The sequence below is a fragment of the Protopterus annectens genome, chromosome 1.part1 (assembly GCF_019279795.1).
Source record: "Protopterus annectens isolate FY-2018-M chromosome 1.part1, PAN1.0, whole genome shotgun sequence".
Taxonomy (NCBI): Eukaryota; Metazoa; Chordata; order Ceratodontiformes; family Protopteridae; genus Protopterus; species Protopterus annectens.
The window spans coordinates 622,634,401-622,653,768 of NC_056726.1; the positions used below are offsets into that span (position 1 = coordinate 622,634,401).

The following is a 19,368-nucleotide window of genomic DNA, read 5'->3' on the forward strand; positions in this document are numbered from 1 at the left end:
GGAAACACCTGGAATCCTTGCCGTCTCAGGTGAGTGGTAACTATTGCCATGCATTTGGTGAACACCCTGGGGGCTGTGGTGAGACCAAAGGGCAGAGCTCTGAACTGATAATGGCAGTCTCCCAGCCGGAAGTGAAGGAATCTTCTGGTGCATCTGTCCATTTTGATGTGGTAGCACGCATCCTGAAGATCTATAGAGCACATCCAATTGTCCTGACCCAGAAAGGGTAAAATGGACTGTGGCGTGACCATCCGAAACTTCATTCTTTGTACAGACCTGTTTAGTCTGCTGAGATCCAGAATGGGTCTCCAGTCCCTTGTCTTTTTTGGTACCAAAAAAAACCTTGAGTAAATTCCAGATCCTTGCTGGTCTGCTGGGACTTGCTGGATGGCCCTTTTTCTTAGCAGTTTTGAAACTTCTTGAACTGCTTGATCCCTTAGATTGGGTGGAACATCTGGAAGGGACTTGTTTAACAACAAGGGAGTGTGAACAAAGGGAATTCTGTAGCCTCCGGATATAACAGACTGTACCCATTTGTCTTGTGTTATGTCTTGCCAGGCTCTTCGGTACAGCAATAATCTTCCCCCGACTGCCTCCAGAGGTGGGCAACCCTTCAGGGATGCTGGAAGGGCTTGTCAGAGAAGGATACTCTGTTGCCCTAGTTTTGCGGACCCCCTCTGCCACGAGGGCGGCATCTGTTATTGTTCCCTCCTCTGCCTCTGGATGGGAACTCACCACGTGTGTCCGGCAAGGCTCCCTGGGATTTACGGAACCATATCTTTTCACTCTTCTGACCCTTGGGATATGGTCTGGAAGGAGTGGAAAAATGGACTCCCACGGCAGAGAGAGTCTTGCCTTCCTGCTCACATCTGGTAAGGGTGTCCTTCACCTGTGATCCAAAAAGAGAGGAACCTTCAAAGGGGGTGTTGGTGAAAGACGCTCTGGAAAGTTCCGCAAAGTTACATAGCCGCATCCAAGCGTGCCTCCTTAGGGCAACGCCTGTGCCCGCGGCACTACTCGCACCATCAGCTGCATAAGAAATAAGCCTCATGGAGGAGTTCACCACTGAATTAGAGTCTCGCCAGCTGGGAGGCTGCCTCAGCCTGGGCCCCCTCAGCTGATGGATCTTGGAGGGTATCTCCAAGCTCTTTAAGGAGATCCCTTTGAAGACGGGTAAAGTGGCACAAATAATTCAGAGACCTCATGGAAAAGGTCACTGAAGAGAACATTAGCTTCCCATATCTGTCCATCGTCCTGGACTCCTTGTTAGGGGGAGGGACAGTTGAAGTTTCAGCCAACTCCTTTGTGACAGCTGCTACCACCATGGCATCAATGGGAGCACCTTTGGTCAAAAACTGTTTATCCTGTGATGCAGTTATAAATTTAGCGGGTCTTCTGGGGGTCGGTTCCACTGTGTCTGGAGCTGACCACGCCTTCAGAGCAACCACAGACATCAGTGGGTCGAAAGGCTGAGACACGCAGGAGGTGGAAGGTCGGGATCCAAAAGCATCCAGGAATACAGACTCATCCTCAGAAGGGCTCAGGTTAGTCCAGTTCCGCCTCTGCCTAAGCATCTCAAGGATGTCTGAGGAGGAGACATCTTCAGAGGGGGATCTAGGGGACCTTTCCGAATCCTCTAAGTCGGTATCTGATGTGATAGACTCGGGGGAGTCAACATGCTTCCTCTTGCATTTCCTCGTATGAGGTGGCTCCTCTGAATGATCAGGGGAGGCCTCGGAAGAGGAAGATACACCCAACAGGGTGCCCTGGAGCATTGGTTCCCTACACTTGGGGTCTGGAGGAGGGGCAGAGGCAGACGCAGGCACCATAGGGGGATGAGCCGATGGGGATGATTGTGGGGCTGACTCAGGGGCCAGCACACTCATGACCTCGAAGGCGCCCCCGCTCGGATGTCGAGAAGGCTCCGGTTCCGAAGAGACTGGAATCCCTCTCCGCACAGGGGGGGGGGCTCCGAAGCCGATGTAGGAGCAGAGCTCACATGCACCAAAGCTCCGAGGGGGAGAATGGGGTTGGACAAAGGTCCGATGCCACTCGTCCCCTCGGAGCCAACGAGGGAGTCTCGGCACCCAGATCCCTCCAAGGACAGTACCAAGGAAGTGATCGGAGCAGACGATGGAACCAAAGGAGAAGGTATCGGTACAGACGGTTCCACGACTCGAACCCCAACGAACTCCGGCTCCGAACTCAAGGGAGGAGTCGGAGGAGGAATAACTGCAGACATGGACGGAGCCAAACCCTGATGAGGGGGGCTGGACAACATTTTTGCTAGGGCCTACGATTTCAACACCCTACTGACCACTCTCTCCACGTTGTGATCTGAAAGCCTTGATGACCGAGAAGAGTGGGAGGACCGATGACTGCACTCCGAATGGAGCGGAGACGACCTCGGAGCCGAACGTATAGACTCCAGGGAGGGAGACCTGGATCTCTTTAGACTCCCCGACGGCTCCGAAGTGCATGTCGGAACAGACTGGGAGGCAGGCACATCGGTTCCGACCGGAACAGAGGCAGGAGGAGTAGCTTCAACCGATGGCTCCGAACTGGGAGCCGAAGATTTAGATGGCTTGGAGGACTTCACGGGCTGAGCCTTAGCCAGTGAATCCTCGGGCTTAAGTAAACCCCATAGGATTAGCTTATTCCTACGCTCCTGCAGGACTCTTGGGCTGAAAGCATGGCAAACCGAACAAGAGTCCTGCAGGTGCACAACGCCCAGACAATAGACACAAGAAGTGTGACCATCTGTCAGAGACATCTTCTGACAGCATGAGTCACACTTCTTTAATCCGGACACCTTGGTGTCCTTGGACATACGTAAGGAAGGAACACCAAACACAATACACACAAAATTTAGGATATAATAACTATCTCAGACACAAGTTACCACACTCAAAAAACAGCCAAGAAATAGACATAATATCCTATGCTACCAACAAACAAGTAAGACTAAACTAGGTAAATACTAATCCCCCCCCCCAAGGTTAGCCTCTAAGTTAAATGGCTACTTAAGGAAGACATTGGGGGGGGGGGACTAACTAAAACGAGTTTTCTGAAGGGGAGGGGAATTCAGGTAAACAAAGATATCCTATGAAAAGATTGTAACTACAACTAACAAACTACACTAAAACCCTAATAGTTTTTGACAAAAAGCACATAAAACAATGAAAATATACGACCTGAGCCAGTAAGACAACCTCGCAACAGAAGCGGCAAATGAGATCAGGGTTTGTAGTACCAGGCAGCATGGGATATGGGGAAGCCTCGAGCCACTAAACAGCTCTCGATCTTTGAAGATGGCCGAGTCTGAGCCGATCGGCTCCGAACCCAACCAGCAAGAATGAAGGCGAGATTAGACAACTTAACATCCAGTGCTGGACCTGCAAGAAATCCTTAACTGTTTGCATAGATTTTCCTTTTTCTTCCATCTTTTTCAAAACCTCTTCTGCCTTTGTGTCAAATAAGTCATCTTTGTGCAAGGGGGTATTCAACAATTTCGATTTGACATGGTTTGGCAGGGGCTGTTCCTTAAGCCATGCATGCCTTCTAATGACAGATCCAGTGATTGCTGCCCTGCAAGAAGCTTCTAGTGCATCAAAACCACAGTGCAAGGTATTTAGTTACTGGACTTGCAGAATGCATCAACTCTTGTAAATCTTTAGATTCGTCCCAAGCAGGAAAGGAAGACATTTTTTGTTTAAGGAGTTACAAGGTATGTTGCTAAAATTTCAGCATACGGAACTGACAATTTAGTGCCCTGATAGCAAGAGTAGCTGAGGTGTATACTTTTTTTACCCCATCTGTCCAATGCTCTGGAATCCCTATCCAAGTGGGTGGGATTCTTAGCAGAGGTTGCTTTAATCCCTTTTGCTCCTTGAGAAATAACCTCAGAATCAGCTGTAGGATTTTTAAAAAGATATTTGTGTGAGTTAGAGAATCTGTAGTACCTGCCTGGTTTTCTGGGAGCTGGAGAAAGGGCGTCAGGAGTCAGTCTGCATTCGAGGAAAACATCCTCCACAACATCCAGGACTGGGGGGATGGCCAAGGGTCTGTGTTGTGGAAGATCTAGGAATTCCCAGTCTCTCTCTTTAGACTGAGGGTAGTCCTGTCTCTCCCATTGGAAATGCTCCCTTAAAAGTATGCAGGGTTTCCACAAAGGAAAAATCCTCTGGGGGAGAGGCTGAAGGAATGGAATCCTCATAAGTGGAGAGGGGTTGCATGTCTTCATATTCAGATGCATCAGATTCATCAGACTCTTGTTCAGACAAAACTACAGGGGACAGATATCTTTTCCTTTTGGAAGGGGTAAGCTTGGATTCCCCTGATCAGCATGACAAGGTCTTCCGCCATTTTAAGCATTGGAGACTGAGGCGAGGTAGCAGGCACCTGAGAGTGGGTCGTCAGTTTCTTGGGTGTGGTTCGTACCCTGGACCCAAGAATCTGTGATGTTAAAAGAACTGTAGTCGTGAAAGACGTTGGTTTGTGTAGAGATTCGGTAGTGCGAAGGACTTCCTCGGAAGCTGGTGCCTGTTTAGTGGCTCTGGACCCATCCAAGGTAGAGACAACCGCAGGATCCTTAGTCGAAGAGTTTTGCAGCATATCTGACTCTGAAAGGGTCTCGGTAGTGGCTTGCAAATCAACAGAAGTGGGCATCAGGGGTTGCAAAAGCATCTCACTGAGTACCGGAGAAGTGACTACTAGCTTAACGGAAGAGTAGTCGGTAGGTTTGGACCTGTGCAGTGACTGTCTTTATCTTTACTTTTTTGGAAGATTTGCTGTCGGATGGCTTATCAAAGCCATATCGGAATTCGAAGACTAAGTGAAAATATCTGGCTACAATAAGGGCCTGACAACGGACAGTTCTGGCATTGAACAAAGCACAGAAGCAACAATGGGGATACGTCGTGACCTGAGCCTAAACAAGTGACGCAGTAAGAGTAGACGTCTTGGTGTGGTATTTACTTTCCACAGGCGATACAATTAGTAACTTTTTCTAACATCGGTTAGTGCAAGAAAAAAGGACCCCCAACGGGGTACTTCACTTTAGAAGACTTCAACTTCAATTCAGTAGACGAAAACTCAGGTAATGGCAGACTGGCACTCGTGCAAACTGCTTCTGCTTTGGGCTCCACGGCAAGAAAGACTGATGTAATGGCATGGGCTGCCTTACTTTATACTCCTGATGACCTGATGTCAGTCCTCAAGTGACAGCAACAGACGCAAAAATACTAAGTCTCTAGTATTCAGGCTGGCCAAGGGCTACCCTGGCAGGGATAACCCAAATGTGAAGACTGCAATAGTGAAACATGAAGAACATCTGCCACCAACTTCAATTATTTGACACTTTTACCAAATTAGCACTCCAATCCAATCCTAATCAAAATGCAAACACCTCCCTAACCCTCTCACACCTTCTAACCATTCTCAGACCTTCTCACTGAAACCTGTATCCACTAACTACATTAAAATCTTGTTTCTAAATCTTAAACCCTGTTCCCCCTCCATAGATAACCTACGCCCCTTTCTCCAGAAAGCTCCACACACTCTTGCTCTTCCCATCTCTATACTCATTAACCGCTCTGTAGCTGAATCTAAGGTACCCACCATCAGGAAACAATTCTATACCCTACCCATCCACAAGGGATGCAATTCCTCTGAACTTGCTAACTTTAGGCCAATTGCAATCCTACCCCCCCTTTCCAAACTTCTAGAGAAATGTGTACACAATCAGATCCTTCACTACCCTGTTACATGAGAACCTACTCACCTCTACTCAGCATGGCTTTTGCCCTAAGCACAGCACCTCCACTGCCCTTATCTCCTTCGTAAACACCATATCCCAAGCCAGAAATCAAAACAAGCTGGTCTCATTGGCTATTTCTTGACCTAGTCTCCCACCTGGTCCTCAAACTCTCTGAACTCAACCACTCCACCTCCATCTCCTGGTTCACTAGCTACCTCAGTGATAAACTTCAGTCTGTCAATGGCTTTCTGCAACTTCTCTACCTGTCCAGACGGGTGTTCCTCAAAGTCCTATCTTTGGCCCACTACTGTTTAATATCTTTACTAACCTATTGTCTACCTCTTGCCCACAGTCCTCTATTGTGCAATATGCAGATGACTCCACAGTTATTACCATAATATTCAGATGACTCCACAGTTATTACCATATCAGATACACTCTCTGACTTAAATACAAGAACACAGGAATCATTCTTATCCACTGAAACCTGGTTTACCAACAACCAGCTAATTCTTAATCCAAACAAAATTCAACTCCCGCTTTTCATCCCCATATCTATGGATCATCTCAAACCTTCCTACTTAATCTCATCCCTCAACACTCCTATCACCATGGAATATTGCACCAAACTGCTAGGGGTCATCCATGACCATCTTAGATTTGATCTGCATGTTCTCAACAACATTAAGAAAACCCATCTGAAATTGGATCTCCTTTACAGGAACAAAAAATGTCTCATCAAATAAAGTCAAAATCTCCCTATCCTACGCCTACCTTCTCCCCACCCTATCCTATGGCTCACAAATTCTGACTAATCTTCAGACCTCGCTCATCTCAAAATCTGAAGCCACTTACAATAAAGTAGCTAGGATTGCAGCCAACCTTTCCTACCAATCAACACCACTGTCTTCCTCTGAGGAAAATCAAACTGGCTAGAACTCCCCCACCATCTGCTCCTCCCCCAGCTTCAAATAGTACATTCTATATTGTTCCTGCCCTCCTGTCCCAATACTGCCTCACTACTCTCCCCCTACTCCCCACCTAGGTCCCTACAAAGCTCAGAACAAAACCTTCTTCAAATTTACAAGCCTAAAACCAAAATAGGACAAAACCTCTACAGTTACTCCCCAGCTCAATTTTGGAATAAACTTCCCCTGGACATTAGAAATATCCATCACCAACATAAATTCAAAATTGCTACAAAACATTATTTAAACAATGTATGGCTCTGTCACTGCAACCACCCTCCTTGACCAGCTACTCCACATCATTCATCTCACACTCACCTAACTCCACATCCTTCATCTATCCTCACTCGTAAGTTTACTTTGACCTTTACCCATTCTACTCTAGCTTAAATTACTATTACAAATGAGGAAACCTCTTGATATACAGCAGTAATGCTGCCTCACTTACTGTTCTTAATATCTGTGTAGGTTAAGAATGTACTTCATTGTACTGTTAAGGTTTTATAATCTATCTACGTTTTATGTTACATGTACTGTAAATTGTGGAGCTTTTCTCCACAGGCCTCTGCTGAAAAAGGGCTTCACCTCAGTCAGACTAACCCAATCAACAAATGTCAAATAAATAAATCTCTCTTTTCTGTCCCGCAAGACCCATTGTTGATGCATTTTTAACACAGGCAACTTTACAAATATATATTTTAACACAAGTATCTGTACAAATCAGTGTGATAGTAAAATGACAAAATTCTTTACAAACCATCTAGCTATGCTAGCTGTGTTACAAATGCACTGCCCTACTCTCCCTGGCACAGATGGCACTTCCTCATATCACAATCAACATAATCTGTGGCATTCTGGTGTGAGATACCACCAAGCAAGAATATGATATGCATCTATCAAAGCTTATGTACTAATGTCCAAATATTTGAAAATCAATCAGTTTAACTTCTATGAAATACATGGGTCACGTTTTACTAGAAGTGTTGAAAGCAGATGCTGACTGCTGACAAGGTAAAAACTGTAAACATGAAACAGCCATATGACAAAATTACTTATGAATTCCATAGGCATGGTGCAATATTCGTTCAAATTCATAGCAAAGTTGTCAGACATCAAAGCAAAATGCAATAAAGTTATTACAGCACGACGTAGCATTTATTTGATGTACAGAACAAGACAGAAGCTGTTATGCTGAAACCTTTAGTTGCAACAGCACTAACCCTAAAATTTATCATGCGATACAAACTACTAGTCAGCAAGGTCTACATACAATACCATTATAAAATAGGAAGAGTTAAAGTTTATAGGTACTACAGCATTTAAAAGATGTAAAGATGTGTTATGAACAAGTAGAAAAAGGTGTCAGCAATTGGCTTTGGTTGTATTAAAAATATATATATATCTACAGTAAGATAATTTTAGTTGAATCAGAGCATCTTCAAAAAGCACTTGCATTTCTTCAATGTTGAGGACGTTGCAAGAGTACAGCTTCCATGGTTCAGTATAAACTTACGATATTGCTGCCTGTATGCATTAGATTAAGAAGAGAGTATACATAGGAGTATGATTAAAAGGGCTTTCTTAACTATCAACGTTTTGTAGGTAATTTCATAATTACAAATACCTGCTGAAAAGTGACAAGAGTTAAAGCCTTGTACAGATGCAGCTTGTTGTGAAATGCTGTCTTTGACCGGATGGCCAAAGAATGTCGGACTCTTACTGTGATGAGCTTTTACATTCAAAAGCTGCTACACAACGGAGACGGTTATTTCTATACTACAAGGCAATATTTGAGTAAAGGTACACAATTGAAGTTTAGTATGAACAAAGAGAAAGTGTGAGATATCATGCAATGAGTCAAAATGTCTGCAAAGCAATGAAATATGTTGCATTTTCAAGAATCATTATCCAGCTCAATAACTGATGGACCACTGTCTAATCAAAGGTGCCCGTTTTTTTTTCACAAGCATCAAAAAATAAACCAATACAGAGATACTGCAAGACAGACAATATAAAATACTACTTTGACATATCTGATGAAAAATGCATATTTTTCAGGACAGAAAATACAAGGTACAATAACTGGGTATTCAGGCTTACTTTACATGATGTAAAGGCTACAAAGTAATGAACTGTGATCAGGAAGTAGCATCACTAAGAGTCTTAGAGTTACTTGTCCCCTCAAGAGTTGCAACTCAACCCTCTTGAAACAGAGGTTTAACCAAAACCATCCAACTTGTGAAATACTCATATAAAAAAAAAAACTTGGATGCATGCCCAAGCCTCAGATTATTAGTATGTGAAGTGTGGCAAGATCATCAGATACAGTGACTGTACACAAATGCAAACAGTTATTTCCAAATGTACAACCACAAGAATTGCATTCCATAATGTCAGGCAATAGAATTTGAATAGGTCTGCACTTATTTACAATATGATTGTAACAGTATGAGCTGGGTCACACACATGTAAGAGAGGTTGGCGTTTCCTCAGAGCTTGAAATAAGTCAATCGTGCAACTACAGTCAGTCTTCAGTACAGCTTTCTGAAAGCACCTCGTATCAAACACCTCACAGTCCCTTATCTTGGTGATATATTAGTAACACTTCTATGGCAAGCACATGTGAGGAGACTTCAAGGACATCTCCACAGGAAAAGGCCAATAGTAAACATACTGTGCATGCTCAAAGTGTGAGAAATGCAGTGTACATATTCCAGGACACATTCCCAAAAAATATATATATATATATCTATATATATATATATATATATATATATATATAAAGAGGTATTTACTGGGCCTCTCGGTAAGCAGGAATACGCCAGATTCCTCTAGTTAAAGTGTTGACAAAAACACAAGGCCTATAAAGTAGTCTCATGGACAAAATGGGCTAACAGCAGGAAATTACTTGAAGTATCGACAATTCCACTTGCAGTTTAACACTGTTCCTACAATTCCACTTGCAGTTTAACACTGTTCCTACAGTGTTTCAAGACTGCATAAGGAAACCTTCTCAGTCCTTGTGAAAGGTATCCGCCGTTCATCCTACGTTATAACTCAAGACAAACAGGCAGGGTAGGTAATTTATATGCTTTATTGTATAGAGAGGCATCAGGGTGAATAGCAACAATAAAAACTGATTAAAATGACAACCATTACATACATGCATGCATGCTTACATCTCAACAGCTGTCTACAAAATGGCAGTCTAGCTTGGATGTGCTCAGTATTTATACACGTGCAAGCCCATGAAAAGCTTCTTAAAAGGATACATACATACTGATCTACACCCACCCTCTTTAGTGAATTGCCCAGAATAAAATGACATTTAAAAAAGAGAGATATGCAATTATACGGACACCAAGAAATACACAATGTTCATGTCCAAGTTGCCATGTATCTGGAATATGGTTTGGAAATGCCACCTAATCTAGTGATATAGCAATTAGAACTGGGTTTAGCAACAGGGGCAGTCATTGATGAACAATCTGTTTCAGGAGTATTCTCAGGAATAGGAATATTTGCTGGAACGTCCTCTGGATGACTCACTCCGAGATGTCTTTTTCACAAGCAAGATGCTGCGATACTGGCTCAGACACCAATACCAAATGTTTCTAATTCCGCCTAAATTCTACTCCTTGTGATTCCACAATGTACGATCACTGGTGTGGACATGACTCCTATCCAATCAAAACATTTGGACGTCTGCATCCTCACCATCTCACCTTCTTGTAACAGATTGAGCGGTTTGCTGATCTTATAATAGGACTTCTGGGACAAACCTTTTCACGAGTTGAGCTTTCACTGCTTTTTGAGCTTAGACAGGGAACCAACAAATTGCTACTGATTGGTAGTGTAGTTCTGGTTTGTCTCAACAAATGTCTTTTTGCAGGTGAATCATGATGTTTATCATGAGGAATATTTCTGAGATTTAGAAAAACATCGCTATTGCCTCTTTTCAACTTCTTTAAACTGTTCTGCACTTTGAACTGCACGTTCTGTCAAACATTTGACTGTGGGTACTCAGGGCTACTCATAACAAGTCCCATTCTTCAGCAAATCTCTTGAACTGCTTTCTTGTAAACTGTGCACCACTGTCAGAAATAACTTTGTGCAGACTACCATGGACTGCAAAATGACGCTTCAACTTACTAATAAAAGCACTGGATGCTAGATTTAGAAGTAGGTCAATCTCAAATCAAATTAAATGAGTCTACTACCATCAGGTAATGTTGACCATTACATTTGAAAATGTCTGTGGCTACTGCTGACTAAGGTAGTTCAGGAATCTGGTTTAGATGAAGTGGTTCTTTCGGTTAACATGGTTTAGTACTATTACATACAGAGGAAGATGAAAAGTACTCTCTCAATATGCTGTGACATAGAAGGCCAAAATACTAGTCCTCTCCTCTTTTGGTAGAATCAGTTCCTAGGTGGCCATGTTACAAGATGGTGATATATTCAAGTTGCAAAGATCTTGGAACAATCACTTTTGGACCTTTCATGATGACATTGTCAAATAAAATCTCATCTCTGTAAGAAAATATGGTTGCAAGTCTACTGGTAAACAAGATTGCTTTGATGGCCATTCTCGACTGAAGTGGTTGAGCTTCTGGAGAATTGGATCAGAGGCCATGCGACTTCTAAGCTCAAGACGTGTGGAAGAAAAATTTCTCACTTCCATGACTTCAAAATCAAGTGTCTAATTTTTATGCTGTTCCGTAGTATTTCTGGGCGATCTGGATAAAGTATCAGCAAGATAAAGAAGTTTGCCTTTTGTGTAGACAAGACTGAAATTCTACTTTTGCAATTTCAATATCATGCGTTGTAATCGGTCAGGAGCTGTATACATAGGCTTTCTCAAAACAGTGATTAGAGGATGGCAATGTGTTTCAATATGGATAGCAGGCTGACCATAAATATATTCAATCATGAAACTTCGAATATGCAAACAATTGCCAAGAGCTCTTTCTCAGGTTGTGCATACTGCACCTCGGTTTGGGTCAGAGTTCTCGATGCATAGGCTACTGGTCTACCCTCCTGAAGAAGGACTCCAAGACCAAATTTCAAAGCATCACAGGAAAGAGTAACTGGTCTGTGAATATAGTATCAAAGTAGGTGAACTAGCAATTCTCCATTTCAGGACATCAAATGCACTTTGGTGCTGTTCTGACCATGACCAGGATACATTTTTGCATGTCAGCTCTCTGAGTGGTGCTGAAAGTTGGCTTAAATCTGGAATGAACTTGCCTAGGCAATTAACCATGCCAAGAAAACATTGTAGTGCTTGAACATTGGAGCTGGCATCTCAAGAACTGCTGTTCGTTTAGAAGGATCTGGTCAACAAATGACAAACATAAGTAACTTCTTGTAGCATGAACTTGCACTTCTGAGGAATCAGCTTAAAATTCACTTCACATGCTCTTTCCAGAACTTTCTAGAGCTTCCTTGCATGCTCGGTTTCACCATTAACACCTACTAGAATATTGTCTACTAAAAATTTGCTCCATCAGATGCTGGAAGATTTCACTGTCAAAATTTATCCCAAATGGCATTCTCAATCTGCACCTCCCAAAAGGAGTACTGAAAGTGGTTAGCAATGAAGATTTTTAGTCAAGCAAAATTTGCCAAAATGAACTTTTCGCATCCAAGACAGAAAAAATAGTGGCATTTGGTATAAGAGCAGTGGCGTCTTCCACTCTACACACTGGATGATGTCTTTTCAGTGCTTTGTTCAAATATCTTGGATCAATACATATCCTGATACCATCCGAGCTTTTCTTATGAGCTATCACCATGTAAGACAACCAGTTAATTCGTCAACTTGACAAATCACACCTTGCTGCATCACTTTATCTAGCTCGGCTTTGACTCTGTTCTGTATAGCTACTGGAACTCTCCAGGCTGGTCTGACAACTGGGCTGACTTCAGGGTCAAACTTCATGGAGTACACAACTGGGAGTTTGCCTAGTTTGTCTTCGAAAACATCAGCATAGATAAAAAACACAAATAGTATGGGCAAAATTAGAGCACACGTCTTTTAAGCTTACATGGTGGATTTCCTCATTAAGTGAGATCAGTCCCATTCTCAAACTATCTTGGAAACCCAAACTATCTTGAAAACCCACCAATAACTGCAAGTATCTTTTGACCACATAAAATTGCAAGTCACAGCTGTTCCCAACAGAGATGCAGGAAAGCACTACTGAGCCTTCAGTCTGAATTTCTTCACCACTATAAGCAACAAGCTTCGCAAACTTTGCCAAAATCACGCTTCTCACCAGCACATACTCTAGCAAGCATTTCTGCTGACATAACACTGCACTTTGAACCCGTGTCAACTTTGAGCTCTATGGGTCTTCCATTTATCCGAACAGTAAAAAAAAAAATAATGCAGTAGACTTATAGGCAATGAATGAAGCAACTGTTTCATTAAGCACAGACACACCATCAATGGGGTACAGCTTTCTAATTGATCAACTTGTCTCTCTGAATGTTCTCCTTTAATAAAAGAATGAGCCTCTTGCTTTACAAAATCTTTTGAACTGGCTGCACTTTTTACATCTGTGGCACTGCTGACCAACGCCAAGTAATTTTCTCTTTTAGACAACTGCCACCATAATTGCAACAGTTTATTGAGACTAGGTGAGGGCACATGCTTTGAATTTGCTGACTCACCCTTATGCTTCACTGAAGGTGTGCATGCTCTGGAATTTGCTGGAAAGCTACAGGGTTTCCCTAGGGAGTGTTACAGGACTCTCAGTTGCTGCCATGTGTTTTGGCCTGTTTTTTTTTTTTAACCAAGTGCTGCATACTATCAACATTAGCACTAGAAGACACTGGAAGCATGGATTTCTCATTTGTAAGCATATTTATGTACTTTTCTGTGAGCTCAGGATCTGACAAATCTCTATATAGGGCCTTATTCAAAGTTAAACCATGGTCTTGGAGCAAAATCTTACCACAGCATCATCTTTAATACCAAAAAAAGTCCCCTAAATTACCAAATCTGCATATTTTAGCTTTATTTCTCAAGTCAGTTATATATGCTGCAAAAGTTTCCCCAGGCTTCTGATCCCTTGTAGGTTACACATTTTTCTAAATTTACGTTTTAAGCACTCTGGGTCTTCCTTTGAGCAGATACCACTATATAAATGAACACTCTCTTTCTATGGCTTCTGAACCAGCTAAATTAAGCAGAATAAATGCCTTTGTACGAGCATCTTTGTCAAAAAATGCAGCTTGTATGAAAATATCATACTCTTGCTCAAACACTCTCCAATTCACTGCAATATTATTATCAAAGACAAGTGGAGCTAGTCTGCAAAAGCCTTCTGCCATGCCAACAAAGTATGCTTAAACACACTGCAAATATGGCCCCTGTAATTATGTACGAACATGCACCAGGTACTTCTAACAACATTCAAATGCACATTTTGCAAAATAACTGTACTTAATACTGCAAAAACTTGCGAACACTTTGTACATTTCAGATATCTTGAATATCTTGAATAGCTTTAATTAATATGAAAAAGCACAATGAAAAAAGGAGTAGCTTTCTTTATTTTACACATTTTATGCAATTCAAACATTTTTGTAACTATTTCAAATGTTTTTATCAATATATCTCAGTTTCGGACATTTCATTCAACTGGAAATTCGTTTTGAGCTTTATGAGTACTTCATTTTATATTTAATTTAAGCAAGTTTTAGTACCCAGAAATAATTTCTGACCTGTTTTGCAAGTTGTACGTGCAGTAGGGATGATCCATTCCTCCAACATTAACTGAGTGACTCTTCGTCTTGATTCTGGATCCCATTCTGACACCATGTTGCTCGTCCCATGTCATGATTCAAGACGAACAGGCAGAGTAGTTCATTTATGTTTTATTGTATTGAAACACATCAGGATGGAAAGCAGCAACATAAATGAACTGATTGACAGACCATTACATACATGCATGCTTACATCTCAACAGCTCTCTACAAAATGGCAGTCTAGCTTGCACATGCTCAGTATTTATACACATGTGCAAGACCATGGAAAGCTTCTTAAAGGTATCCGTACATAATCTAAAGTATCCTTCAACAGACATCTTCGGGACAGGGGGGTATAAATATAACAAGTTTATCCCATTTTTGTTTACCAGTGGCCAAACAAAAATACTGGTTATTTTGGCAGCGCCAATATCAACAGTGCTGCTGTGAGTACTCAATCTGGAGACAGGATAACTAGGGCTCAAGATACAAAATATACAAGATGAAAGATGAAAAGAACTGGCACATTCGGGGTCTAAGCATGCTCTTCTACACAGAGTGAACCATGGTCTGCACCAGAAGAATGTATTAGTGTCCAACAGAGTGGGGAAACAAAATATTTTTGCCAGGTTGCGGGCAACAGAAGAGGAACAGCTGCACACTACAGGAATCTTCCAAAATCAGATCTTTCATCAAAACATATAAATTCTATGAAAAAATCCAACACAATTCTGGCAAAATGAAGCAGGCTTCAGGCTGGCATGTGGACCAAAAAGTCAGAAACCATACAATATCATCATTAACAAATTCTTCCAATGAAGAACTGACAACTTGATCAGCTGTAGCTTAAAATGTGCTGCAACTGCTTGCCAGGAATTTTGGTAGCAGACTGTACACTAAATCAAACAATGGAAACTGCAGCAGAAAATAATTAGGAAGGAGGCAGGTACCATCTCAAGTGAGGATCCCAACTGTATTCTACAAAGAAAGACATTTAGGAAATCCTAAAAGCAAAAACAACAGTTTCCACATGTGGATCTCTATGAAACAGATCTCTAACAATCTAACAAATGTGCATATCAATGTTTAGAACATTTTTTAAATGCACCTGTTTTTGCATTCTCCCTTAACCTGATCTCAGGTCCTAGAGTCTATAACTAATGGCCAACCATCCACGGTTGAGAAAGGGTGATAACCTACTACATAGTATTTCTTCCCATCATTCAGAGCATGAGACATTTTGCCATGCTCAATGCGAGTTTTCCAGCATGTGGAAAATGAACGGTCCATGCACCCCATGGGTTATCACCCAGGACTAGTCAACCAATGGCACTTCTAAGAAAAGATGAACCTAATTTACTGAGAAAAGACTTTTCCTTTTTGCCCTTATTGCCTGCCAAGCATTACCACCCCAGGCAATGAACTCCCCATCACTGGGGAGTGGGTGCAGGAAAAAACATCATTTGGGCAGTTATCAAGTATGATTAGAGTATTTCTTACCTGTGTTCTGTTCCACTGCATGCACTACACAAAGCACTGTGGTAGTGGAAGAGGGGGCAATGGACTTGATGCAAAGTCGGTCTCCTCACCTCTACAAGGGGCATACCCTTCATGCAGCCCTGCACCTTAGTGGGAAGCACAAGTAGTAATTTCCACAGTCTCCACCAAGGAAGGCACACCAACTCCACTTTTCTTCAAGTAAGCATAATCTTCCCAAATGCTGGGAGATGCAAGCAAGCCAAGCCCTTTAACCCCTTCTCCACCACCCTGCCTGGCTCCTCCAATGCCAGAATTGCTAATCAAACTCCAGTTTCTTGGGTCACAGTAAGGTTCCATCTCTCTGCACCAAGAAGCCAGGAAGAGAGACCATATTCCTAGCACAGAGACGACATTTCTGATTGATGCAAGTGATACAGGTTTAATTAGTGGACACAGCACACAAGGAACTAGCTGGGAAGGGCAGGACTGAGCACCTGATACCAAGCTCTCCTTCATTAGGTGGGGGTTGGGGCACTGTCCAAAGGAAGCATTCTCTGGTGCAAACCAGAAGGGTATATTTAGCCACATCAAATGTGCTGAATGAGCTTGCACAGACAAACTGTAAGACAGTACTAAAGGCACAGATGTAGTATTAATGAGACACTTTTTTCAATCACTAAACCTTCAACATGCAGAAGCAGACAGAGGTAGGAAGAAAAAATGGATAAAAATGGAAAATCCATACCGACTACAAGGTAGCCACATGGTGCTCAGCTTTCACTTCATACTAGTTCAGCAGTAAATGTGAACAATGAGAAAGGCTATTTGACTCTGAAAAGATGAGATTACTCTTACATGGTGCTGTGTCACTCTTACATGGTGATGTGCTGTGCCACTCAAGATAGAATAAAGGAATGAATTAGACAAAAATTTTCCTGCAGTGAAAATCACTTTCAGTATTTAACAGAACATCTGACCATAGATCATTCCTCTGCTTTCAACACCTCTGCCATCCAAGCAGGTCATCCAGCCCCATACTGCCACCACTGTAAGCACCTGACATTACTCCTTTGCAACGAACAAACCACTGTTTTTAAGCTACGTAAAACTTCCACTACCAAACATACAGTTAGAATGTTACTGGTTTTATACTGTACTTACTAGACCATTTCAAGGCTTCGTATTTTTCACTGTTTTCTCGAACTGCAGTCCAGTCAATTGCTTTGTAACGCACACAGCTTGAAGCACAGTCATTTCCATTTCCTTCTCCAGAAGGCTGGTCTGTAAAAAAAATATATCAATACATAAACATAACTTCCATTTAAAAACTAAATTACTCCTGGACGGTTATTACCAAATTATGACGTAAAAGGATGAATCTTTAAAAGGAACTATAATTTTAAACTGTAAATTGCACAATGTCATTTTCTAACCAACTAATTTAAATGTGGTTTCCATGTTATTATCTATAAGGTACAGTTGTGTACACTTACCATAAATGTAAATGTTCAAGTGTATTCACTGTTCCAGTCATTACATTTGGGCAATCTGCTGGCAGGTTGCCCTCAGTCGGCCTGATTAACAAAGTCTTGGGTCCTGCGTTGGTTGCTGTCCCTTCTTCCATGTCGTCAGGGGTATAAAACATGCAGCAGACTACATTACATCAGTTTTTCTTGCCCCAGATGTCAGGTGCCCCCCTAATGGGGAGCAAATAAACGTAACACAAAGGTATACCTCCAACAAAAAGCAAATAAACCAAAAAGGCTTTTAAGCATATTAAAAGAAAGAAGTATAGCCAGAAAAAGTTAGGGGGCCGAAGGGAGGGTAAGCAAATCTGCAACAGTGAATACACTCCAACATCTACATTTATGGTAAGTGTACACAACTGTACTATATGTTATTCATGTTTCACTGTTGCAGTCATTACATTTGGGTATATTACCAAAGCTATGGATGGGAGGAGTTTATACAGCATTAGGGCCAGCTATAAGGCCTTGCAAAACAGCAGTGGCAAAGCCAGCTCTGGATTTAGAGAAAATTGGTAAATGAAAATGCTGGGTGAAAGTATGTACAAAGCTCCAGGTAGCAGCTTCTAAGATGTCCCTGGTAGGAACACCTCTGAGAAAGGCTGCAGAAGTAGATGCAGCCCTGGTGGAGTGAGATCTGATCCCCTGGGGGATAGGTTTTCCATGGTGCTTATAGCAGAAATGAATGCAATGGCTTATCCATTTAGAAATGGTTTTAAAATAGCCTTCCCCTCTGCACCTGCAGCAAATGCTACCAGCAGTTGTTCAGATTTTCTTCGAGGTTTAGTCCTGACCAAGTAGAATCTAAGTTGTCTGTGCACTTCCAAGGAATGCAGAATCAGTTTCCCCTTTGTTCTGTGGATTGGGAAAGAAGGTTGGCAAATGAATTGAGAGCCACACTGGAAACCACCTTGGGCATGAAGGATGGATTGGCCCTGAGAGATACCCTGTCCGCATGAAAGACTCCACTGCCATAAGGGCCTGTAATTAAGATATCCTGCTAGCTGAAGTGATTGTAAAAGGAAGGCTGTTTTCCAAGAAAGAAATTTTAAGTCTGCAGTAGCAGCTGGCACGAAAGGAGGAAGAGTGAGTTTCTCCAAAACAAAGTTAAGGTCCAAGGAAGAGGTTGGAGTTCTCCTGGGTGGTCTCAAGTTTTTTACCCCTCTGAGATACTGCTTCAACAGAGGATGAGAGAAAAGGGGTGGTTCTGTGTTATAATAAGCTGAAATAGCTGAAGTGTGGATTTTAATGGAGGAAAACGACAGGCCATTGTGAAGCATCTCAGTCAAGTACTGCAAAATCTGAGGTAAATTGGGCGCTGCTGTGCTCATCCCTAGAGATTGGTTCCAGGCACTGAATCTTTTCCATTTGTCAGCATAAGATTTTCTAGTACTAGGTCTCCTTGCCTCCAAGATGACATCCACCACAGGTTTGCTGAGGGATGATAAGGGTGAATTTAAGTCATTAGCTAGGCTGCAAGGTTCCATGCTAGAAGCTGAGGATGCAGAATTTGGTTCGCCTGCTGAGACAGCAGGGAAGGGGTCTGAAGCAGGTGCCATGGAGATAATTGTGACACTGTGCAGGAGTGCACAGTGTTGGTGCAGCCAGTCTGGAGCAATCAAGACAATCCTGGGTTTGTCCTGTTTGACTTTTAGTAGAACTTTGGAGAGCAGAGCCAGTGTGTGTGTGTGTGTGTGTGGGGGGGGGGGGGTGCATAGACCGATAGGTTTTTCCAGCTGAAGGATAGAGCATACACTTCCCAGGCTTGTTTGTGGGAAGTCCTTGTGCAAAGCTTGTTCAACTGGTAGTTCTGGGGGGGGGGATAGATCTATGTCTGGGCTACCCCATTTGCTTGTCAACATGTTGAAAATCCTTGGTT

General features: G+C 42.4%; 1 protein-coding gene across 1 annotated transcript in view; it reads right to left on the reverse strand.

The window, feature by feature from the left end:
- LOC122814914 (probable ATP-dependent RNA helicase DDX43) overlaps positions 1-19,368 on the reverse strand; it is a 1,494,383-nt gene that overhangs the window by 952,306 nt on the left and 522,709 nt on the right. The window contains exon 4 of the mRNA XM_044087182.1: positions 17,125-17,244. Coding sequence (XP_043943117.1) covers positions 17,125-17,244 — 120 coding nt within the window. The remainder of the gene's footprint in view (positions 1-17,124; positions 17,245-19,368) is intronic.